Below are 25,846 nucleotides of genomic sequence, written 5' to 3' on the forward strand. Positions count from 1 at the left end.
ACATCCCAACTGTCAAACATGGTGGTGGAAACATTCTGCTTTGGGGGTGTTTTTCAGCTAAGGGGACAGGACAACTGCACCGCATTAAAGGGGCGATGGACAGGGCAATGTACCGTCAAATCTTGGGTGAGAACCTTCTTCCCACAGCCAGGGCATTAGGTCGCGGATGGGTGTTCCAGCATGACAATGCCCCAAAACACACGACCAAGGCAACAAAGGAGTGGCTCAAGAAGAAGCACATTAAGGTCCTGGAGTGGCCTAGCCAGTCTCCAGACCTTAATCCGATTGAAAATCTGTGGAGGGAGCTGAAAGTTCAAGTTGTCAAACGTCAGCCAGCAAACCTTAATGACTTGGAGAGGATCTACCAAGAGGAGTGGGCCAAAATCCCTCCTGAGATGTGTGCAAACCTGGTGGCCAACTACAGGAAACGTCTGACCTCTGAGATTGCCAACAAGGGATTTGCCACCAAGTACTAAGTCATGTTTTGTGAAGGGGATCAAATACTTATTTCCCTCATGAACAAGAAAATCAGTGCATAATTTGTTAGACATGCATTTCTTTTTAATTTTTTGTTGCTGTTCTGTATCTCAGTGTTACAATACACCTACCATTCAATTATTAGACTGCTCATTTCTATGTGAGTGGGCAAACATTAAAAATCAGCAGGGGATCACATACTTATTTCCTTCACTGTATGTAAAGTGCTGTGTAAATTGATGGCGCTATATAGGTACCTGTAATAAATAAATATGTTTACAATCTTCAAGATAGTTCAGAATAATAGGAGGACAGAAATAATTGAAATACAATGTAAAAATGAATATAAGATTTTAAATGTTGACCATATAGATGCTTTAAGATTACTGGATACTGGACTGGAGGCACAAAGACCCTCCACTTACCGGTACTTGAATTGAGTGCTTTTCTGAGTGACAACAACCCTTTAGAAACAAATGGTCTATTTAAAATAACTTTTATTAAAAAAAGGTATGAATAGGACCAATACGTTCTATATTTACATATATACACACACATTAACAAGACACAGATATTGAAGGCGTGCCATATCCTATTCTTAGTTGTAAATTAAACTTGCGTAAGAAAAATATGTGGGCTGCCATTGCTAATCTCTCCTAAAAATGCTAGGTTTTTCGTCTGTCATGCTGACCCAATCGAAGCTGCTGGCTGAAACAAATTCTTGACTTTGCATGCTCCATGTTTATTCCAGGTTGGTGACCAAGAATGCAAAAATCAGGGACAGCCAAGCATATAGCATTTTCATTAGCAGGTTAGCACTGGCAACTTAAATGCATCTCTCAGTACATGTTATCAGGCATGAGATTACTGGAAGTGTACTTAAGCCATGAGTGTGTTGCATTAGTTGTGGTACATTTTCAGGAGACAGCTTCGTAAAGTACCCATATATCTCTCCCAGAGAGCTTGTTGCCTGGGGAAAAAAAGACAAAAAAAAAATACTATAAAGAGATATATTTAAAATGCAGACTCATATTAACAAATATATATATCCCGTACTGTGAGTAAAAATGGACAGAGCTGAAAGTGTTGCCTTTTTTATTCAAAATGTAATTTGAAATCAGACTGGAGATTGGTCATGTGACCAAAGCATTGGTCACCTGGTCTCTCATGTAGTATCTCAGAACTGGTGCTAGAAAACTATTCAGGAAGAACATGTCAGTAGGGATTTCAGGAGCAACCTTCTGATGTCAGTCAAGATTTTTTGCAACTTCAAATGCCAGGCTGCATCATCTTAGCCTAGTCCTAAATCATGTAATTAAAATGGGCACAATTTCATCTCTTTCATTCACTTTTAGTAACAGCGACAAATATCAAGTTTTTTTTGTTTTTTTTTAATGAATCTTCATTTTAGACAATATATCGGGACATAGTCATTATTTAAATCCTACTTAACAGAGGTGTGAAAAGTAGAGATGCTGTCCATATCAACTAACCACATGCTTGTATTAATTTTCTATCCTTCCTAATAAAACATGACACTAGGAATGCTGTTGGTGTTATGAGCAACATCTGCACTTTCAAATCCTCCATTGTTGTGGAGTTGTCTACTATATCTCATTTTATAACAAAAACTTACTGATCATTATAAATGACTGCAAAAATCTCAGCGTAATTTCCAGCTGCCAAGTGATCTCTGAGACATTTGGCTCAATACGCCTTATTTGTGCCAAATTCAAGATCAACAAAGCAAAGGCTTCACAGTCAGTCAAGTTAAAACATCGCATACTTCAGCATCTGAGTGCTGTGACGTATTTTACTCATTACATGCTAGAAGAAACCTGGACACTGTTAGCGAAGCATGCAGTAAATACAGACATGGCTCATGATCTTTAGAAATAGTTTACAGGCTGCAAACTAACGGTCTAACAATTTGCAGAGAGTCAGGTAGGTTTTAATAAGCATTTGTCTACAGATATGGTCACAGGCATCAGAGAATGGAGCAAAGGACAAAAAGTGATAAACAGCAGGCCGCCATAGCTGGGGTTAACCATCCTTTTATTCTCTAGGACCTGTTATATATAGGCTGTTCCACAGATATTTATTTATTTCAGGTACTTATATAGCGCCGTCAATTTACGCAGCGCTTTACATATATATTGTACATTCACATCAGTCCCTAACCCTCAAGGGGTGTACAATCTAAGGTCCCTAACTCACATTCATACATACACATACTAGGGCCAATTTAGACAGGAGCCAATTCACCTACCAGCATGTCTTTGGAGTGTGGGAGGAAACCGGAGTACCCGGAGGAAACCCACGCAGGCACAGGGAGAACATGCAAACTCCAAGCAGGAGGTGCCATGGCTGGGAATCGAACCAATGACCCTAGTACTGCCAGGCGGAAGTGCTAACCATTTAGCCACTGTGCTGCCCAGTTATTAGATTGTTGCTCAACTTGGTAGAAAACAACTGGACCAGGTGCCTGTCATCCAATGTTCAAACAGACCTTAAAGTACAAGTAAAGGTAAAACTTTGGGGTTTTTTTGTATAAAGGGGAGAGGGATCAGAATGCCTGTAAGGTTTTATTGCCATCTGTGCCCCCATTAGGGAGAGTCACCCTCTCTATTTGTCCTGTTTACCATTATCATTGAGCCCTGGTTCACACTGATGCGGTGCGGCATTCACAGCGTTTTCAGTGCGAATTCCGCACCGCATCACAATCGCAACCCGTTCATATGAACCGATGCGGGAGTGTATGTTAACAACACCCCGACATCGGTCCGCAAAATGTGGTGCGATGTGCAGAATCGGATCGCATAGGTGTGAATACCTAAGCGATCCGATTCTATTGCAGACCAAAAAAAGGGTCCTGCACGTTTTTGGTGTGGGTGCGGTGTGAATAGAGGCATACAAAATGTATGGCTCTAATCGCACCGCATACAAATCACATGTGATTTGTACAGGAATGCAGTGCGGTTCCTGTGCGAATCACATGGGATTTACCGCACCGCTGTAGTGTGAACATAGCCTGAAAGTGAAAGTAAAAAAAAAATTAAAAATTTGAGGTTGTCCCCAGAAAAGTTAGAGGGGAAATCTTCCAATGGGGACACTAATTCTGGTGACCTGGGGGGCCCCCAAGGGATTCCCTAAATTTACAGGGATTTCCTCTCAATTCTTGTTTTGGCTATGGAACAGAAAGTGAAGGTAAATCTCCCCAATGGGACAAAAAGGGCAAAAATAAACCTTACAGGGATTATAACCCTCCCTTACTCGATCCAAAATGAACAAAAAAACAATGCCTTTTTTTATTTGTGAATATAAATTTAAAGGGCATAAACCTAGGAGTATGAGATGCAGCGATGTGGGCAAGTTCTGTGTTTTTTTACTGAACATATTTCTGAATTTTAGAAAGGTCACACGACACAACACAATGAAGGGTCATGATGTCTCCATGAATGTCTCTCAATCAAGTAAAGTAGAGTAAAAAAAAAATTAAAATGAAGAAAACTGAAAGAAATGGTAAGAAAAGTACAACTGTAATGACAGAACTCCTACCAGGAAGAAAAGACATAAGTGAATTGAATTGTGAGGAAAGGGACATGATGGAGCAGGATGTAATGGTGACAGCAGGGAGACCAATAAAACACTCACTTGAAGGCGTCAAGCGCACGAGCAGATGCTGTGTACTGAGTGAGAAACAGTTGAACATCCGAAAAAGACCAGTTAGCAGCTTTACAGGGCTCTATAAACTGCATGAAAGTAAAATGAAGGAAAGAGGGCTGTTATTTATTACAAAGGTACAGTTTATAACCTAAATAAAACAGAATGAAATCCAATCAGAGGTATTATTAACACACAAAACATGCAAACAGCTCCAGGGAGAAGAGAAATATGGGAGCCACCATTGCTGATTTTTGTTTTAAAGATGCAGACACCAAAGCTGATTCCATCTGCATCGCCTCATGAGTCACTGACCTGGAACAAGCATGCAGGTTCTTTTTAGGGATTGTTGACACCATGTCCCTTGAGCTGCATTATTCTACACACTATCCGCATGTGTGAACAGTGCATATGGAATACAATTGTTTTTTGGGTGCCCCATTTACACCACACATGTGCAAGGGTGTTCAGAAAAAAAAATCAGCTCTGCAACCTGTTTGCAGATTGTACCAGATCAGTGACTTATGAGGTAGTGAAGTCAGAATCAGGTAGACACTCTGGAGCCTAAACCTTCATAGAGAACATTAGCAATCACAGCTCCTAGATTTCTACTCTTATAAGTTCATGTTATATATAATGAAAACGGATTATTTACTAGAGATGCTAAAATTAGCAAGAAAAAAACTGCACTTTGGAGGTCTACCCTACTGTGTGTGCACAAAACTTGGTGACAAGTATACTGAACAAATCTGCCAAAACACTAAAACCTTCATAAAATAAACTATTTTCTATTGTGACATCTATTTGTATCCAAGTATATACAAAAAGTCTACACACCCCTGTTAAAATGACAAAGATAAATCATTTAAGAACGTTTCCCACCTTTAATGTGACCTATAAACTATACAACTCAATTGAAAAAACAAACTGAAACCTTTTGGGGGGGGGAACATAAAAAACTAAAATGTGGTTGCATAAGTGTGCACACCCTCTTATAACTGGGGATGTAGCTGTGTTCAGAATTAAACAATCACATTCAAAATCATGTTAAATAGGAGTCAGTACACACTTGCCATCATTTAAAGTGCCTCTGATTAACCCAAAATAAAGTTCAACAGTTCTAGTAGTTCTTTCCTGACATTTTCTTAGTTGCATCCTACAGCAAAAGCCATGGTCCGCAGAGAGCTTCCAAAGCACCAGAGGAATCTTATTGTTAAAAGGTATCAGTCAGGAGAAGGGTACAAAAGAATTTTCAAGGCATGAGATATACCATGGAACACAGTGAAGACAGTCATCATCAAGTGGAAAAAATATGGCACAACAGTGACATTACCAGGAACTGGACGTCCCTCCAAAATTTCTGAAAAGACGAGAAAAAAAACTGGTGTGGGAGGCTGCCAAGAGGCCTAAAGCAACATTAACCCCTTGATGCCGATGTCACACAAATATGCGGCCTCACAGAACTGGGCTTTTTCCATGGGGCCGCATATTTGCATACCTGTCCACACAGTGCGCTCTCAGCACAAAGACCGGGGTGTCACTGAGAGCCCCGGATCCTGTTCCAACGACCGGGAACCGGGACCCCCGATTCTGAGTCACATGATTGCTGTGACAGTCTCTGATTGGCTATCACAGTGATCAGTTACTGTGAAGTCTGCCCCCTTTGGTTTTTTTTTCTCTCTGGAGGAGATACATTGTATCTCTTTCCTTGCAGAGAGGAAAAAAAACTGTTTGTAAATAAAAAGATAAATACAATAAAAAATAAAGAAAAAATACCTAGATCAAAATTTGATCTACCGTATTTGCCGGCGTATAAGACGACCCCTACCTTTCCTGTTAAAATATAGGGTTTGGGCTATACTCGCCGTATAAGACTACCCCTCTTCCAACGCACACCAAAAATTAAAAAACATCAGATTTGATTTCAATATGGTATGGGATTCTAATGATGGGGCACGCTTCCTAACTCTGACACCAATGATGGGGCACTATTCCTCCCACGGACACCAATGATGGGGCACGATTCGTTGCTCTGACACCAATGATGGGGCACGCTTCCGCACTCTGACACCAATGATGGGGCACTATTCCTCCCACTGACACCAATGATGGAGCACTATTCCTCCCATTGACACCGCGCCGCCCCCCTAAAAAGTGCCCCCTGACGTGTACCGGCGTATAAGACGACCCCCGACTTTTGAGAAGATTTTCAAGGGTCAAAAAGTCGTCTTATACGCCGGAAAATACGGTAGTTCAGTGCCAGGGTTAGTGTTTGGGTCAAGGTCAGAGGTCAGGTTCAAAGGTCGGGATTTATTTTTTTAAATTGGTCAGTGTCAGATACACCCCGGTCACATTGATCCTGACTTTGAAAATGTGCGACTTCACTGTAAGTCGCACGATTTCAAAGTCGGGATGTCATTGCGATTTGCAAGACATCTGACACAGATGTCTATGCAAATTGCACCAAAAGTACTGCATGCACTACTTTAGAAATTGGTGCGGCTCCGACCAAGTCGGAAATGCACCAATATGATCGCTGTAATTGCGGACAATAGGGTGCAACTTGCAATTTGCAAGTTGCACGGCATACAAATCGCATGCCAAGTCGCACCCAGTGTGACTGGGGTCTTCGTGTCAGTGTGTTTTAGGTAAAAAAACAAATGCGCACATTTGTTTCTGGGCTGTAGTACTGGTACATACAGCAAATAACATACACATATATGGTATCGCTGCAATCGTGAAGAGCTGGAAAATTTATTTTGGGTTGTTCTTTGGTGGTAGGTAATGGTAGTAACATGAAACACACAGCAAAATTTTAAAAAATTATTTGTTTTCACTATTATGGGCCAGTTTTCCTTTGAAATAAAAAAGGAATCAGGAGATATCCATTACCATTTACCACCAAATGAAAGCCCCATTTGTCCTGAAAAAAACAAGGTTTAATTCACCTGGATGTACAAAGTAGTTTTGATGATATGTACGGTTTTACTAACACATGTTAAAGTTGTAAAATTTTACTTAGGCTTTAAGATTTGTTTTACCCTTAGGCGTGAAGGGATTAAAGGAGCTACAGGAATATTGGCAAGTACTAGCTGTGTGATACATGTGACAACAATCTCCCGTATTCTTCATATGTCTGGGCTATGGGGTAGAGGGGCAAGATGGAAGCCTTTTCTTACAAAGAAAAACATCCAAGCCTGGATAAATTTTGCTAAGAAACACCTGAAGTCTCCCAAAAGCATGTGGGAAAATGTGTTCTTGTCTGATGAAACCAAGGTTGAACATTTTGGCAATAATTCCAAAAGATACGTTTGGTGCAAAAACAACACTGCACATCACCAAAAGAACACCATACCCACAGTGAAGCATGGTGGTGGCAGCATCATGCTCTGGGGCTGTTTTTCCTCAGCTGGAATTGGGGCCTTAGTCAAGGTAGAGGGAATTATGAACAGTTGAAAATACCAGGCAATATTGGCACAAAACCTTAAGGCTTCTGCTAGAAAGCTGAACAAGAAGACAAACTTCATCTTTCAGCATGACAACGACCCAAAGCATACATCCAAATCAACAAAGGAATGACTTCAGCAGAAGAAGATTAAAGTTTTGGAACAGTCTAGCCAGAGCCCAGACCTGAATCCGATCCAAAATCTGTGGAGTGATCTGAAGAGGGCTGTGCACAGGAGATGCCCTTGCAATCTGACAGATTTGGAGTGGTTTTGCAAGGAAGAGTGGACAAATATTGCCAAGTCAAGATGTGCCATGCTGATAGACTCATACCCAAAAAGACTTAGTGCTGGAATAAAATCAAAAGGTGCTTCAACAAAGTATTAGATTAAGGGTGTGCACACTTAAGCAATCATATTATTTTATTTTTTTTATTTTCACATCCCTCCACCTAAAAGATTTTAGTTTGTTGTTCAACTGAGTTGTACAGTTTATAGGTTACATTAAAGGTGGAAAACGTTCTGAAGTTTTATCTTTGTCTCATTGTTTTACATCACAGAAAGCTGATATTTTAACTAGGCTGTGTAGACTTTTTATATCCAACATGCAAAAACACACAGGAGGGAGCAAACACATAGTGCATTAGCACCATAAATGTATTCAATTTAAAAACAGTTTTATACTCACAAACTTGAATAATAGCAGGCACATCAAACAAGCTCCCCAGCCATATGTGATATCATCTCATCATATGTCAAACAGTTGGAAGGATAGCACGTTTCAGGGTAACAAGACTCCTTCCTCATAGCTCTGTACCCCGAAATGCGCTAAGCCTACAACTGCTCTCTCTGTCTCTGCCAAGTCACCTCTTGGCAATTCAATCAACAGCTAAAGTACTTCTGTCTGCACATTTGAAATCATAACTACACAGACAAAATAAATACTTGTTTGTTGCAGCTCAAATCTCAACCCCAAAAAGGGGGAGCAACATAAATATCTTTGCTTTAATCATAAAAAAAAACAAAAACAGAAAAATTCAGTGCATGATCTTCCTTTAAACATATAAAATGATGGAAAACCAGTCAGTTACAAAAGTTGCAATAAATTTTGCACAATTATCTCAAGGAAAAAAACACATCATAAACATCAAAGAGTGGTCTATAAAGACAGGTGCAAGCAGAAGGAAATGTGTTAATACCTTTTCCACAAGATCAATGAAGAAGTCTCGAACATCCTTATTATGAGTGAGGCTGGTTCCAATATTCACCAAAGCTCGGGAGAGTGCCTGTAAAAAAAAAAAATATTCCTAAGAAATAGAGGCCTATACTGAACATGGTTGCTACATTTTTATAGACAGTGGGGCTAATTTACTGAATAAAGACTAGACCACAGGAAAACAGGATTATTCCTTTCGAAATCAGTCAAACTGCATTATTTTAGAAGCCCCGAAAAAACAAACAAACAAAATAAACTAATACCAATTTGTACTTGCTAAAAAGTCCTCAGGCACCATCGTCACTACATTGTACGTGCCTTCTGTTTTTTTTTTATTTATGTCATCTGCCAAGGTGTCCAAAATCCAGGCCACACAAGTATGAAGAAAAATCCAATCTCATGATTGTCAGTGTGGCTCCACCACTTACCAGGCCAGTATGGCCCCACATCACTGTCATAGCAGTATGGTATGGCTTATATAATACCTTTTGGTTGCTGTTCATTTATTTATTTCAGGTACTTGCATAGCGGTGTCAATTTATGCAGCACTTCTATACATACAGTTGTGTTCAAAATAATAGCAGTCAGACATCACTAACTTGATCAATCACTGTTTTTGGTAGAAATGATATTTCTACATGGCAAATAATTTACAAGCAGGTGTAGTAGAGTAATAGAAATCCAACAGACCCAACAGTCATGACATGCATGCTGCTGATTCTGTGTAAAGCATGGTTGCGCAAGCATCATGATATGGGGATGTTTCTCATACTACGGTGTTGGGCCTATTTATCGCATACCAGGGATCATGGATCAGTTTGAATACATCAGAATACTTGAAGAGGTCATGCTGCCTTATGCTGAAGAGGAAATGCCCTTGAAATGGGTGTTCCAACAAGACAACGACCCCAAACACACCAGTAAACGTGCAACATCTTGGTTCCAGACCAACAAGATTGACGTTATGGAGTGGCCAGCCCAATCCCCGGATCCTAATCCAATAGAAAACTTGTGGGGTGACATCAAAAATGCAGTTCCCGAGGCAAAACCAAGAAATAGAGAAGAACTGGAATGTAGTCTAATCATCCTGGGCTGGAATACTTGTTCACAGGTGCCAGAAGTTGGTTGACTCCATGCAAAATCTTCAAACATTTTTCCGTTTATATAGTGAATGTTTGAGTTTGTAAAGAAGAATACAAACACTGCTATTTTTTTTTTTGAACAGTCTAATATTCACTTTTCTTCAATTTTTTTTAGAGGAATAACACAAATTTGATATATTTTTCTTCATGTTTTGATTTGGAATAGAATGTGTAGTGTTCCCAATGCATTTGTGCATACGGAAATAAAAGCTATTAGAAGGATTTTGAGTTTTATTCACTTTTTTCAACACACTGCTATTATTTTGAACACAACTGTATATATTGTACATTCACATCAGTCCCTAACCTTCAAGGGGCGTACAATCTAAGGTCCCTAACTTACATTCACACATACACACACTAGGGCCAATTTAGATAGGATTCAATTAACCTACCAGCATATCTTAGGAGTGTTAGAGGAAACCGGTGCACCCGGAGGAAACCCACATAGGCACAGGGAAAACATGCAAAACTCCAGGCAGGAGGTGCGGTGGCTGGGATTCGAACCAATGACCCTAGTACTGCCAGACAGAAGTGCAAGGAAGGAGTAGGAGAGAAGTAGTGTATATAGTGAGGGAGCAGTGTATACAGATAGTCTCCCTCACTTGCCGCTGCTAAATGTCATTGCCAGCTTTTTTTTTTTCTTCACTTTATAGCTCCGAGAAGGAGCTGTCATTTGCCCTTCTGTCATTCTTATAATACTATTTTCGGCTGATATGTTTAGGCCGCCAGAATTTCAATGCATCCCTAGTTATTATTATTATACAAGTATATATCTATGCTTACCTTAAAATTTGCCTCCATTTCATGAAACACACCAATTTTTCCTCTTAAAGATGTACATACCAAACTGGAAAGAAAAAGTAAATCAACTTTACTACACGATTCTCATTATATTTTGTTAGCAGTTCAGTGTAACCAACAAGCTCACCTAAGGGTAGCCTCCCAGTATGGAAACACAAAAGTAATGTCTGTGGGGAGAACATTGACACTCCTTACATAGCAGAATATGCTGAAAGCATGCTGTTGTTGCCCATCTAATGAAGCTCTTCAAGCCAAACTAAAGATAAAAATAATTACCTTTGTTCCAACGGTTCAATGCCCACGAAGTCCCTTGCTGCCGTCTGCATTTTCTCCCTGGTTTCTTTCATGTACCAGTCTTTGGCCACCTTGATTGGCCAACAAGGGAAGATGTCATTCCTGTGCATATGCAGGAGTGTCATCCCAGCAGTGTTTGGGAACAGGCAGGTAAGTGTATTTTATTGCAGAAGAAACACTGTATGTCTCAATTGCAAAAATCTTATTTTGTTTCTTCTTTATTGAGAGACATAAGAATTCAGATGCAGTATGGGTGTCCCGAAACCAAGCGGTGAACAACAGTCACTTACAGACCCCCCCATGAAGGGACTGGGGATGGTTTGCAATTAAGAACCACATAAAAGGCCCAATGTCCAAATCTGAACCAGATTAGGTGAAGCTGCCTGCAATACAGGAAAAGCTGCCAGCAACCAAGGGGATCAACCTGATGCTCATGACCAGGACAAAAGAAATAATTTCCAAGGGCAATGACTCCACTTGAAGAAACATGGAGCCTGAACCAGCAAGAGGCTATGAAACCAAAACCTCACCAAAACAGACAGAACAACATAACTATAGAATTAACTCAGATAAATTCCCACAAAATGTCTTCAAAAGAATAAAACACTGGGGCAAGCCTCTAGGAACATCAAACAAAAAACAGACTTGCATACAACACCAGCCTGCATATACGGGAAGACCCAAACCTCCATTTCATGAAACACACCAATTTTTCCTCTTAAAGATGTACATACCAAACTGGAAAGAAAAAGTAAATCAACTTTACTACACGATTCTCATTATATTTTGTTAGCAGTTCAGTGTAACCAACAAGCTCACCTAAGGGTAGCCTCCCTTAGGATTCATGGAAGAAAGAGGGATAAGAAAGAACCAAAAACAAGCAAATGGCGCTCATCAACCATGTTAGCCCCAGAAAGTCCATGTAAATGAGTCCAAAAAGTCTGTATCCTGCTCCATGCAAAACCAGCGCCTGCTCCGCATAAGAGTGAAGTGACCTCTGAGAAAATAAAATGGGAAAGCCGAGTGCGCCAGACTAAATACAGTAGTATGAACACAATTTTTATTAAAAGAAAGGATGGTGCTGTGGCCATCAGCAGGATGAGATGCTGCTGTAGGGTGAGCCAGATAATGCACATACCTAGGCTTGAACACACAGGGCACTGGACTGGAAGTGACATCACCATGGGTGGAACAGAAAGCTTAGAGGTGTGGTTACATGGTTCAAAGCCTTGTGGTTTCTTCCTCAAACCATCATGGGGGCAGTGCCCCATGTGTCCCAGTCTGGTTCTTGGCATTACCTGGCTCATTTTACATCCTGCTCTGTTCTTACAGCTAAAAGTAAGTTTCCAATCGTCTTAATAAAAACTGTGCTCATACTACTGTACTTAGTCTTGAGCCCTCTGCTGTTCCATTCCACTAATAAGAAGGTGGCTTCCTAGCCAGACAACCAGTCTTGCTAAATAAGATTTCTAAGAATGTTAGAATTATCATAGTGCTATAGCCTATAAGGATTGTGAAGTGGTTTCTGTGACCAGCAGAGTACCCAAAGGGTAAAATCTCAGAGTTCGCCTGACTTACAGGGGTAGGATGCACGAGAGGTACCCAAACAGGTATGGGTAGAAATTATACCAAAATCCCAGACTTGTTGACGATGGCACCAGAAGAAAAGGAGGATGAACAAACAACCAACCACATTAACATTTAGAGGTCTATCTAGGGCCTGACCGAACAACTCTGCAGGACCCGCTTAACCTTGAATATGGAACATGGTTTTAGTAATCTCCCAACTCGTCTAGGTTCAGCAAATTGTCCAAAGCCATGAAGTGAAGAACAGGAAACTTAACCTCACTGCTACTAACAATTACCTGATTAAAAGGAAGAACATGGGAAGGTAATCAGGAAAATCTTCCTCAAAAGGCTGCAGATTAACTACAGAAGGAGGACCTATCCCCAAGTGATCAGGTCACACAAAGCCCTGCAGATGTACTCCATCACCAACAGAAGGGGTACCTGCAGAAGGAATCCAGCATGTTCTACCTGCTGACAACGCAGGGGGGCATACAGCCCTCCAATGATGACTGCTGACTGCTACGTAGGAGATGACGAGCACCGTTGAACAAAGATCTTTCTTTGTTGCAGAAACCACCAGTTAAAGTCTGTTTGTTCTGTCATAGGCAGGGCTCCCACACCTTCCTGGTGACAAAGGCACTGCAACACCTACATAATGTCCAGTGAAGAGCAAATTCCAGAAGGCAGATCAAGGCAGGTTACCCTGACAAAGAGAACCATCTGGTTTGGGAAACCAGACAGCATATCTCACTCAACCGGAGTGTCCCCATATCTGGATATGGGGACACTCCAGTAAGTGGGATATGTCAGGCAGGGAGAAGAGACCAACCTGCTCACCTGCGGAGACTAAAGTCATGCCAGAGAATGTTTGGTCCACAGAAACACTCCCACTCAGAGCCAAGGTTCACAGCAATAGAGGAGGTCTGAGAACGACCGACAGCCAATTAAAGAGGAGACCAACACCTTACTTATTAGTGATGGGGAAAGGGGTGAACTCCCTGACGGCTGATGAAGGGTTCAATGGTAGACAGAGTGTACAACCTTTTTTTAGTGAGGGTTTAGCTGAAGCCCATCAGTGACAGGTAACTACCAACATCAGACACCTGCGAGACCATATTTTGTAAGATCTTACAGATGTTAGGCAAGGATTTACAAAATAAAACAAAAGCTCTTCAGAGGAGGCCGTATGAGCATCCCACAATAGGAATATTCAGGAGAGGGCACTAGAGTGAACACAAGAGCAAGTGCTTTGACAATTGGCAGGTGCATACGAAGAATGCCAAAAAGATTGGGTAAGGGAGAGCCAGAACTGGTCCTGAATGACATTATGGGTCAGTAAGTTTCTCTGGACAGGAGGTATGCTAAGGGGTACAGAAACCATAGACAGTGGATTCTCCTAAAGAAGGAAAGCGGGTGTCTAGACAGGGTACAAAATTCCGGCCACCCATGACATTGCTAATCATGGTATCAAGAGCAATGCCAAAAAGACATCACTCAAGATTTATCAAGTTGGAGACCCCTTGGATGCAACATCAGCGTCCCAACCATGCAACCAGAGTGCTCCGTGCATATGTATGAACATCAGCACCATGACAGAAACAAGTTGAGATGCTCATAATCAGACATTACACCTGAACAGCAAAGCTCCAGACATTTGCTCCTTGAAACAGGGACCTATCTGGTGGTGAATGGGACCAAAATGGGACACCAGCTAAGAACAGTCAATTCAAATAAGGATTTAAAGAGGGACTCGGTGTAATTCCTGTTAAGGAGGGTCACGGTGTACCAACGGTGAGAATAGAACACGGATTTACAGATTGCCTCTCAAAAGTTCAGAGAGTCAGTTCACATACAAAAAGAAAAGAAACAAAATGTTTTTGTAATTGTATTACCCAGGAATAAACAAACATCAACAAAATATATCCAAGTGTACCTAAACACATATATGCATAACTGCTTCTGTGCCTTCAACTTGTCAGTAGTTCAGAAGGTCATGTAAACTAGCAGGATACTCCTCACCTGTAACACTTCCCCATTGCAGAAAATTTAATTACCATACATGCCCTGGAATTACAGTGGCAATCTGTCTAATATTAGATCTACTGGAGCAAGACCTGATGCGGCCAACCATCCTCCCCACACTTAGATGAGAGATATTAATGCCACACTCTCATATAAAAAATAAATATGCAAACATAGGGATTTCCCAAACAAATATATAAAAAATATGGGATAGATGTCTGTCACATTCCGGGACATGCACATGATTATAATTTCCTGTTTACACTGCCAATATTAACGGTTGTCACCTGCTTATCTGTGCCCATCATGCCTCCATTATTTCGCTTTTTGTCATCACAACCCATGATCATACCTATGCTTAAAGCAGAGATCCAGTCAAACCTAAAAAAACAAAACAAACAAAAAAAAAACCCAGCCACTCACCTGTTCCACAATCCTGAGGTGTATTCACCGCAGCTGGTTTCAGTGGCTGTACGCCTTCCCTGGTGCCGGCATCTTAAGTGTGGACATCTGGCTGTGACAGGTTGCAGCTTCACAGCTGGGTGCCCACTACACATGCATGAGTAGCACCGCACCTTGTGAATAGTCCCGTAGTCTTCTGGGACCTGTCACATGTCTCAGAAGACTATGGGGAGGGAGGGAGGGAGGACAACTTCCACTTCCGATTGCCAATTCTGACAGGTACCCACTCCCCAAGGTGCCAATGCCTCACAGGGAGCAGGGGACTGGTACTTAAAGCAGAACTTTCCCTTTTGGGTGGAGCTCCACTTTGTTGACATAATACAGTCATACATGATCTATGGTAGTTTAATATGTACCATTTATTAGACTTTTAGGACTCAATCTTAATCAGGGATGGCAAAATGAAGCAAAGGTCCAGCCTGACAGAAGGACTCTGTAAAATCAGAAACAGACTTTGCAGAGGAAGGTGCAGAAGCACGCCTTAAAGCTCCTGCAGGCAGGGTGCCCCAGTAACTGGACACATGGAGTAAAAATTCCTGGGTAGACACGCAGGTCCTAGCGGATATGGAGGAGGACTCAGCCTTGCCCAGTGGAGCTGAGGAAGATGATGACGATGACAATTCTATAACAGGGGTTTCAGGTTCCAGATTGCATGTACCAGTTCCTTGTGAGAGTAAATGCCCCCATAATCACTAGGGGAGATTAGGCTCACTAGTAGCAGCAAGATTGTCCCCTCTATGTCTTAGAGAGGACATACTACACCCACAAAGAGGTAGTGCAACTGGGCCTCTGGTATTTAAGGCAGCTGGTGCTAATGAGGATTTTAGGTGGCTGGAGCTGACCACTGTAGGTGGGCAGTAGAAACAGAATGGATCCTTTAGCCTGTACCATAGTAAAACTGGAAGTGGCAGGAAAGGTGTTCAACAGTATAAACAGTGAGGTAGCTCCTGATGTTTTAGCCTGAATTGCCTTACTCATAAAGGGAGTCTTTAGAGACAGGGGCACACCTGGAGCTGCATCCAAAGCTCTGGACCTGGAAAGTTCTCTGAGCTAACACAGTACACCCAGGTCTGGAAAGCAGGAAGGCACAAACCAATGATGTCAGATCAAATCTGACTTTATTAAAGCCGGACAAAGAACACTGAAGCCCTACCTAGGACTACTCGTTTTTAACTTTTCACCCAATACAAGCTGGATCACAGGATGTGATCAACTGGAATTGTTGGTGAGGGTCAGTCCTAGGAGGGACTGCAGTGTGCTTTGTCCAGCACTATTAAAAGTTGGATGCAATCTGACATCATTGATATGAGACTTCCTGCTGAGTTTGTGGAGCATGGTTGGGGCAGCCAGCACCTGGAGTTCCAGAGATGAGGGATTTTCATGTGGGGTTGGAGTTAACAACTCTCTACAGGTCTGGAAAACTTCACAATGCAAAGCCCAGTGTCCAAAGGTCACAGTTACATGTAAATACTTTTCTCCTGTTATCTGTTTGCTGCCTTCCAAACTAATCACCTCTTATGCTGATCCAGAAGGTCTTTGTCTGTTATCAAGATTTTCAGGTCTTTTAGATCCTGCAGAAATTCCTTATCCAAATCCATATCCATGTCCTCTGCTACATCTTAAGGGGAAAAAAAAGAAAACTGTAATACAAACAATGTAATATGAAAGATCATGTGAAAATAACAGCATCAAGTTACTCTAAAGGTAAAAACTGCATAATTTCTAATACAAAAAGCCATATTTATTGCAATTTTTAAACATATACTAACCTTTACATGCAATTGAAAAATTTCTTGCATTCTGTAGAAATGTTTATGTGACCAATCTCTATCCCAATGACATTATCAATAAGGGCAAAGGATAATCCAGCAACTTCCTTTCTGGTTTATTATGCTGGCCCTCATGCTGAAACATTGCATATGCACGCCCAGCGAGTCAGCCAGGGAATTGTTTTGATTACAAATTGCCATTGTATTAGTAACATGTAAACAATATGACTCTTTGGTTTGCGTGTTGGGTGCGCATGAGCCATCAATCAGTGCATGTGAACCCAGCGCTTTAGCGGTATACATGCTGACGACACTTTGGCAGCTTGAAAACAATACAATTCCCCAGCAAAAGTACTAGGAGTGCACGCACAGTATTGGGGCCTGAAGATGTCTAGGATATATGATGTTTATATCCTAGAAATCTACAGACAGTGATATGTACAAACTATGCTATTCTGTCCTAGATGAGAAGTATGGAAGTAGAGGGAGGGGAGAGGTAATTACAAAAAAAAAATTATATATATATATATATATATATATATATATATATATATATACACATACACACACATATACATACACACACACACACACACACATATACATATATATATATATATATATATATATATATATATATATATATATATATACACACACATATATACACACACACACACACACACACATTTCCTATTTACACACCCACTGCTCCTAGAGTCCAGTTTTGAATTATATGTTCAGCACAGGTAGCAAAGTCTTCAAATGTCAGGTACTGAAGTTTTCGTTTCCCAGTTTCAAAACGACTGTTTGCAAAGAAAACTATTGCAGCATAATCCCTAAGGAAGGAAACCACATGGTCAGCAAAGCTTAAAATAGCAAATGTAGGAAACATGAATAAACATCAAAGCACCTACTTATTCTTTTGCCAATATCTCTTCTGCCAAGGAACACTCCCTGCCACATTTTCTGAAATGTCCCCAAGGAAAAGCCATTTTACCTGTCTCCAAACGCCAGAATATATGCATGTTAAAGAGACACTGTCATTTTTCCTTTTCAGAAGAAATTGACAGTGCTTGCAGATATAGCCCCCTCAGGCAGTTATACTTACTGAGCCATGCCCCTATACCAGTTGTCCACTTGCTCAGGACCAGGGCTTCCTGGTATGAAGGAGGACATGACCTCCACCATGTAACAGCGTTCAGACTTATCAAGCCGATCACTAAGCCCCAACACTGTCATATGAGGAGTGAGGTCTGAAGTGGTCTCTGTCTAAACTCTGACACCAACCGACACCAGAGCTTAGACAGACTGATATGCTGCAGCTGGAATACAGCAAGGAAGTGTTGCTCTGTAAGCATAAAAAGCTTGGGGGGCGGAACTACCTACACTGTTACTGGCCCCTGATGCAGCAAATATATGGTTTCAATAAAAAAAAAAAAAAAAAAAAAAAAAAAAAAGAAGAATAAGAATGATCTAAAGACAGCACAATAAAACACAAGCAACATAGCTCCATTAGTAAAAAATTTCGATCTACTAATAAAATTCCCGTTAGTTAGGTGTTCTTATTTCTGATCATTACAATAAAAGTTTACTGGGGTTGTTTTATTGCACACACCTCCACAGTGCATTTGGTAACTGGTATCTACAAATGCAAAAACTTTCTACAGAGGATTAGAAATATAGGTCTGAGCCTCCCTGCATATCACTATATCCTGATGTCAGCACGACAAGAAAGCAAAACAACCTTTCTTAATACACTCTCTCCAAACCCTCAACTTCTCATCCACAGGCTTGTTTTTTCACTTTGGCAAACAAACCTGTACCTAGAATTTGGAAAGCTTCTCATAACATTATATCTCCTGAAGACATCCATTGTTAGGATGAAATGCGTTGGGTGGGGCTTCTGGTGGCATCACCTCCTTTCTTTGGAATGCACTTCAGAGGCGCTTCCAGGTTTGTTTGCGATTGTAATGCAAGTCTTTGTGAGTGCAATAATTTTAATGGCTTTAAATGTAAGAAATGAGATTACACTATGGTAGTTTTCCCTATTTTTCTGCCTGCCTTAAATACAAGGGTGATTTTGGACGAGTACATGCACATTGGATACCAACTGAGGGATACTGCCCTTGCTATAGGTGTTCTCATGAAGCCTGACTGAGCTTTTTCTTTGCTTCAAACTCCCTCACATGCTCTCTCTCCCCCCTGATGGAGTAATTCTGAGCTCAGAGTTTGTGAGTTCACACCTATGATGGTGAAGGTAAGCAGTAATGACTAGGTCTCACTTAGCAACGTCCTAGCAATGCCCTGGGAGTATTCCAGTCAGGCTTCATGAGGTACAGTGCATCCAGAAAGTATTCACAGAGCTTAACTTTTGCCACATTTTGTTATGTTACAGCCTTATTCCAAAATGGATTAAATTATTTTTTTTCCTCAACGTTCTACAAACAATACCCCATAATGACAACATGAAAGAAGTTCGTTTTGAAATCTTTGCAATTTATTAAAAATAAAAAACGAAAAAAATGTACATAAGTATTAACAGCCCTTGCCATAACACTCAAAATTAAGCTTTGGTGCATCCTGTTCCCACTGATCATCCTTGAGATGTTTCCACAACTTGATTGGAGTCCACCTGTGGGACATTCAGTTAATTGGACATGATTAGGAAAGGCATAAACCTGTCTATATAAGGTCCCACAATTAACAGTGCATGTCAGAGCACAAACCAAGCCATGAAGTCCAAGGAATTGTCCGTAGACTTCCAAGACAGGATTGTATCAAGGCACAGATCTGGTGAAGGGTACAGAAAAATTTCTGCAGCATTGAAGGTCCCAATCAGCACATAACAAAATGTGGCAAAAGTTAAGCGCTGTGAATACTTTCTGGATGAACTGTATGTAAAAGACGTACACCTATAGCAAGGGCATTATTCAACTTTAGTCAGAGCTGCACAGTTTGTTTTTATATACAGGCGCCCCTTATCTGCAAAGGTAGTTTTGTGGTAAAAGTAAACTATCCCTTTAAGCACTAAGCATGTTTGTTTAACTTTAGACCCAGAAACAATTATTCACAATTTATTTGCTGTTGGATTGTAGATATTAATTTGACATTATTTGAACAACTGAAGAGGAGGATGGTGCAGTGATGGTTTATCTATGTTCTTAATGATAGCAAAGTGTCAGAAAAACACAAATAAAAAGAAAGCAGACAGACCTGGCTAACTTGTCTGATAACAGAAAATTCTGCTGAATGTTCTCCACTAAATTGCCCCTCATTTCTTCAACCACCTTGAACACCCGCTTGAAATTGTCAAACTATACAAGAAAAAAAGAAGAAATCTTTAACACAAATATTAACGTAGTAGCAGAGTATACAATAGATTATAAAAGTAATGTACCTGTCTCCTGCAGCTTTTCAGGGTCACTCCAGTCTTAGCACTTATGTCATCCAGATCTTTTTTAGTTCCTTTTGAAAGCTTTTTACCAAGAACTTCCCGGACAAAGGCTTCATCAAATGCATAATACCTACAAGGGAATCAAGCTACATTCAGCAATCAAAATAGTGACTACAATTTGGATAAAATGGTCATCCAGGACTATATAACAGCTAAATAACAAACACGATTATTCATTGCTAGGTTCAACACCCACCAGTGCCAGCTGCTGCATGGCGTTTGTCTGTGTTTTAAGTGACTTTTCTCCAGGTGCTCTGGCTTCTTTTACAAGATGAATACCTTGATGATTTGTTTCCACAACCAGCATCTTGTAGTGCAGGATCCTTAGTCTTATCACAAAGGATTTTCATGCAAGAGTGCTGAGTATTTAAAGACGTTGTGAACATATTATGTTACAGAGACTTTCCAGTACACTTATGACTGTGTAGGCACCACAACTGCTTTTGCATAGTTTAAAAAATTATTGTTCTGACCTTACCTTTTTCACAAGGTTAAAAAGTTGTCATGTGACCACGCATCTTAACTAACAGATAATGGGCGGTGGTTTGCAGGACACTGTGCAGACACGCAGTCTGGCAAGATGCAGGCTGTACTTGATCATGGGGTGTGTTCAAGAGCTAGGCTGTGAATGGGAGGGGGTGTGTGCCAAAGGCAGGCTGTGACTGGTCAGGGGGTGTGTGCCAAAGGCAGGCTGTGACTGGTCAGGGGGTGTGGCAGCTGAACAAACTAACTCAATACAGGCATGCTGTGTGCCTGCACAGTATCCTGTACCTGAATGGCTAGCTAAAGAATGAAAACTGACCACGCTACCACAGATCAGCTTCCGTAAAAAGGTTGCTGGCAAGATCAATATGGTATTTCAGGTGGAAGAAGTTCATGAAACTGATAGAGACTATGATTTATAAAACATATGTGAATTCACTCATAGAAAACATAAAAACATATTTAGGAAAACTATTAAGGGGTTTAAGAAGAACTACAAGCAAAACTTTCTTTTACATTTTTTATAAAGTAAGGGAGGGTTATTACTCCCATCTGTTTCCCCATTGAGGAGAGTTCCCTTCACTTCCTGTCCCATAGTCAAAACAGGAAGAAAAGAGGAAATCCCTGCACATTAAGGGAATCCCTTGAGGATCCCCAGCCCACCAGAACTAGTGTCCTCAATGGATGATTACCGCTCTAATACTTTTCTGGGGACAACCCAAAATTTGGGATTTTCCTTTACTTTCAATGATACTGGTAAACAGTATAAATACAGAGTAAATCTCCCTAACGGGGATACAGGCAGCAATAAAAACTGGGAAAAACAGGTGTTCTAATCCATCTCCACTCTGTCCAAAAAAAAAAGATAAGGTTTGCCTTTAGCTATACTTTAAGCTCACATAAAGAAGGGTTAGGGTGAGGGTTAAAGGATAATTTCAATTTTTGGACAAAGCGCCGTGGTAGTTCATTGAGAACTACAAATCGACAGCCGCTAAGGCTGTCAGGACTTGTAGGCACTCATTCACAGAACTCTGTGAATGAGTGACGTGGCTGTAGCCCCGCACAGCCGCACGGTTTTCAAATCTGACAGATAGTATGCGGAAACTTCTCCCCGTACTATCTCAGATGGAGGGGGGGCATCGGGTGCTGCTGCGGCAATGGGAACATGTTACATGTTCCACCCTAAAAACAGGTGGAATATGTAACATGTTCCAAAGGTGAACTTATCCTTTAAAGTGAACATGAACCTCTACAGGGCAAAGTGACAGGTTTGCTTTAGAGTAGGGAGTACAAAGAGTACATTCTACTCTGTTTCCCTGATACAACTCAGAGCAATGAAAACACTGAGTTGGTGTTTAGACAATTCTCAATCCCTGACCCATTGAAAATGCTCAGGCGTAGAGACTGGCTGTTCCATCAACAATTGCTGCATTGTGGGGAACCAGGTTTTTCTCTGGTTTGGGTGAACAAACATGGTGGCAGGGGTGCAAATTGAACATAACCCTGTGCTACTTACTATCTCCACATTATAGGTCAAAGTACACATTTCTTTCAATATGAAGACAAGCATGAGTCCTTTATGAAGGGCATTGCTTTAAGGGCCAATAACAAAGGAACCAATTTATAAAGGATAGTGGATGTTGTCTACTGCACTCTGCATTGTTTTATTAAATTAATTAAATGCACAACTCTATGTCAGTCATATGGCTGACATGTCAGGCTATCAGACTGTTCTCTTACCACTTTTTTCCCATTCTTTCAATAATAAATAGAGCTCTGCTTGCTTGAGTCCTAAAGCAAATGGAGAGTGATGTATAGATATAGAGGACATCATCATTTCTTTATAAATATCCTCAGCAGGTAGGAGTTCTATATGTATGTGAAGAACTCATAGCAAGTTATTTGGGGAGTCATGTTTTGATTAAGTTCAGTATCAACATACATAGAGGTTTTCCAAAACCAATCCCTCACATACAGTATCTACTTAAAGTGGAAATACCCTGCATCTGAGTAGCACAAAACCAAAAATGCTATTCATTTCATTTTTAGTATTCAAAGCAAACTCCCCCATCCATCCAGGTCTCAATGCTTTATTTTGCTAAAAAATCACTTTGTAAAACACCCATGTAGCATTTCTGGCTGAGGCCATCTTGAGTAAGAGCAGATGAATTTACTTCCTGGAATCCATCTGCCTTTAGCTCGGGCAGGAGGGTGTGCTTAGCTGAGAGCCCCTCCTTCCCTCCTAAAGACTCCTGGGGTGTATGACATCATTTGCTTAGGCATGGAAACCAGGAAGTAACTGATGAAATATAAAAAAATTTAATATACTTTCCTATCTATTTAGTAATATTAGCAGCATAAGTACTAAAAATAATCAACGTTGATTGAGAGAGTGAAGTTCCACTTTAAAGATGCTGTGTTATACATTTCAAGATCAGGAAAATAGAGGCCTCTGTTGATGGAAGGTTGTTGTAGAATACGTAGGTCTATGTTTGCTCTGCTGTTCCAGGTGAACTCCTGAAACATTTTATAGACACACTTGAGATCACAGTGCTTAAAGCCTAGTACACACAATCAGAAATTCGTCTGAAAATACTGCTTTCAAAGCGATCGTACAATAATCTGATTGTTAATACACAGCTTTCGTCCAAAATTGATCGAAGGGACAAGCACAAAAATTTCTCAATATCAAATCGTACGATTTTCATTTAATCAGTAAAATTTTAGTCCAAAAAGACAATACAATTATATTACATCACTTCTGAATTATTTAACCTCTTCACTTTTGATATGAGACTAACAATGGGCGATCATTCGTCCAATATTCTAATCATGTGTACGGGGCTTAAGGAGTAGGGTGGAGCTTAAATGTTGTAAAATAGCTTAAGAATGGCGACCATTTTTACTAAACTCATTTTGCCCATGCAAGAAATGTTCCAGTGTTTCCGAGCAGCAAGAGACACTTTTATGGAGCACAGCAAAGAAGTTAAAGAGTTACTAAACCCAGGACCCTGCATTCACTATATCTGGTCTCCCACAGTACACAAAACATGGAAGTGCAATTATTTTAGTAAATATAAACTGCTAACTACCTTTTCTCATCAGCAGTCAGAGCAGTCTTGTGACTTCTATCAGTGTCCAGCAGAGCACTGGTTAAAGCTTGTAGGAGGAGTTTTTTCTGCTCTAGGAATTGCAAAACCCCTGACCTCTGTCTGGACAGTGCTGATTGGCCCTGTGCTGATCACATGCACTCTCCCCCCCAAAAAAACCTCTCTAGCAATACACACCAAACTGAGCATATGCAGAATGGATACGGTTCAGTTTGTCTTATCAGGATATAAGACATGGACATTTGAACAAGAGGACGAGCAGAGATGTCAGGATCAAAAAGCCTTTTTTACACAATGCAGGGGACTAACCCCTAGGTTCCACAGTGAGTATAGCAAGCATGCTTTACTGCACATACAGACTGACTTTACTGTTGTGGGTTTAGTAACACTTTAACCTATAGGTTGTGGGGGTTTTTGGATATGGATACGCCAAGATACAACATTTTTTCCACGCACCAAATAAAGGGGTATGTGTTACTTCAAGGAGGTATGTGACGGTTGGTTAGGTAGAGTGCTTTTGATTTGTCAAGATTGATGGAGTAGCCTGACACTGAAACAAAGGATTTATTAAGGGACAGTATACTAGGCAGGGAAGATTCTAGGTGGGAAATATATAGAAGCAAGCCATCTGCAAAAGCAGTAATTTTAATGGTTTTATGGCCTATGGTCATGCCCTGAAATGTGGGTTAGGATTCTTGCACCGTAGCTGCAATTACTATTCCTTTACCAATAGCAGAATGTTTGTTGTGCAGGAAACCAATTGGTGGGAGATGAATAGCAGAGGAATTTGGGTTTGAATATCATCTGCCATGATTTTGGCTAATAGTTTATAATCTGTGTTAAGTAATGAGATGAGCCGGTAGGACTGAACGAATTAAGAATATTTCCACAGTTTTAAAATTAGGGTAGTGCATGTTTCATTGAATTCTGGATATGGGGATATATGTAAGGATGAAGTTGCAGATTCATGAGTACTGGGGAAATTTCTGCAGATAAAGAGTTTATAGAAGTTAGCCGGATAGCCATCTGGTCCAGGGTTTATGTTGCTGGCTGAGTGTTTCATGGCTTGTTGGATTTTTAGGGCAGTGACTGGGGAGTTAAAGCGGAATTACGGTCTAATTCTAACTAAGGATAGGTTCACACTGTTGCAGCTACGTGAGACGCTTTTGTACGGGCGCGGCAGCCCATTCATTTGAATAAGCTGCCGTTCCACCTAAAACGCAGCGAAAAAGTCCCTACAGCATTTTAGAAATCACAGCCTGCACAGGAACTGCAGGTCGATTGCCAGTGTGGGAGCAATTTCCAGTTCTAATCAATTAGGATTAATGGCACCTGCACGCATCCAGCACATTTTTCTGTGCGGGTGGTTACGGCTGCAGGAACAGGTGCAGACCTGCAGCAGGAACCAACCACACAGATGTGAACCCAGCCTAATGCAGGCCATAGATTTTTCTTTAAAAAAAAAAACAAAAAAAAAAAAAATCGGTCATTCAATCGGCCAACGTTACCAGGAACGGTAAAATAAAAAAAAAAAAAAAAAAAAATCGGCTGATTTTCATCCCGTCTACAGTTGACAAAAAGTGTCTCTGCAGAGAGCTCCGCTATTTCTTTGACATTTATAGCGGCTGCAACATTGTATCTATTTGTATCCATTTCGGATACAGATGTTTTTATTCGGAAACAGATACATTGTTGCAGCCGCTATAAATGTCAAGGAACTGTCAAAGAAATAGCGGAGCTCTCTGCAGGGACACTTTTTGCCGGACTGGAATTCTTCTTCTTCTTCATCCTCTTCTTCTTCTTCATCCTCTTTTTCTTCTTCATCCTCTTCTTCCTCCTCCTCTTCCTCCTCCTCCTCTTCCTCCTCCTCCTCTTCCTCCTCCTCCTCCTCTTCCTCCTCCTCCTCCTCCTCCTCTTCCTCCTCCTCCTCCTCCT

General features: G+C 40.8%; 1 protein-coding gene across 1 annotated transcript in view; it reads right to left on the minus strand.

The window, feature by feature from the left end:
• Nucleotides 1–956: 956 nt before the first annotated feature.
• The window catches only part of FIBP (FGF1 intracellular binding protein), a 41,079-nt gene continuing 16,189 nt past the window's right edge, over nucleotides 957–25,846 (minus strand). Inside the window, exons 4-11 of the mRNA XM_089658096.1 lie at nucleotides 20,262–20,388; nucleotides 20,078–20,178; nucleotides 17,567–17,700; nucleotides 16,605–16,710; nucleotides 10,728–10,791; nucleotides 8,783–8,869; nucleotides 4,132–4,229; nucleotides 957–1,447 (exon numbers count right to left, since the gene is read on the minus strand). Coding sequence (XP_089514222.1) covers nucleotides 1,378–1,447; nucleotides 4,132–4,229; nucleotides 8,783–8,869; nucleotides 10,728–10,791; nucleotides 16,605–16,710; nucleotides 17,567–17,700; nucleotides 20,078–20,178; nucleotides 20,262–20,388 — 787 coding nt within the window. The 3' untranslated portion in view covers nucleotides 957–1,377. The remainder of the gene's footprint in view (nucleotides 1,448–4,131; nucleotides 4,230–8,782; nucleotides 8,870–10,727; nucleotides 10,792–16,604; nucleotides 16,711–17,566; nucleotides 17,701–20,077; nucleotides 20,179–20,261; nucleotides 20,389–25,846) is intronic.

The sequence above is a fragment of the Staurois parvus genome, unplaced genomic scaffold (genome assembly GCF_062004578.1).
Source record: "Staurois parvus isolate SC_StPar_1 unplaced genomic scaffold, SC_StPar_1.0 ptg001051l, whole genome shotgun sequence".
NCBI lineage: Eukaryota > Metazoa > Chordata > Amphibia > Anura > Ranidae > Staurois > Staurois parvus.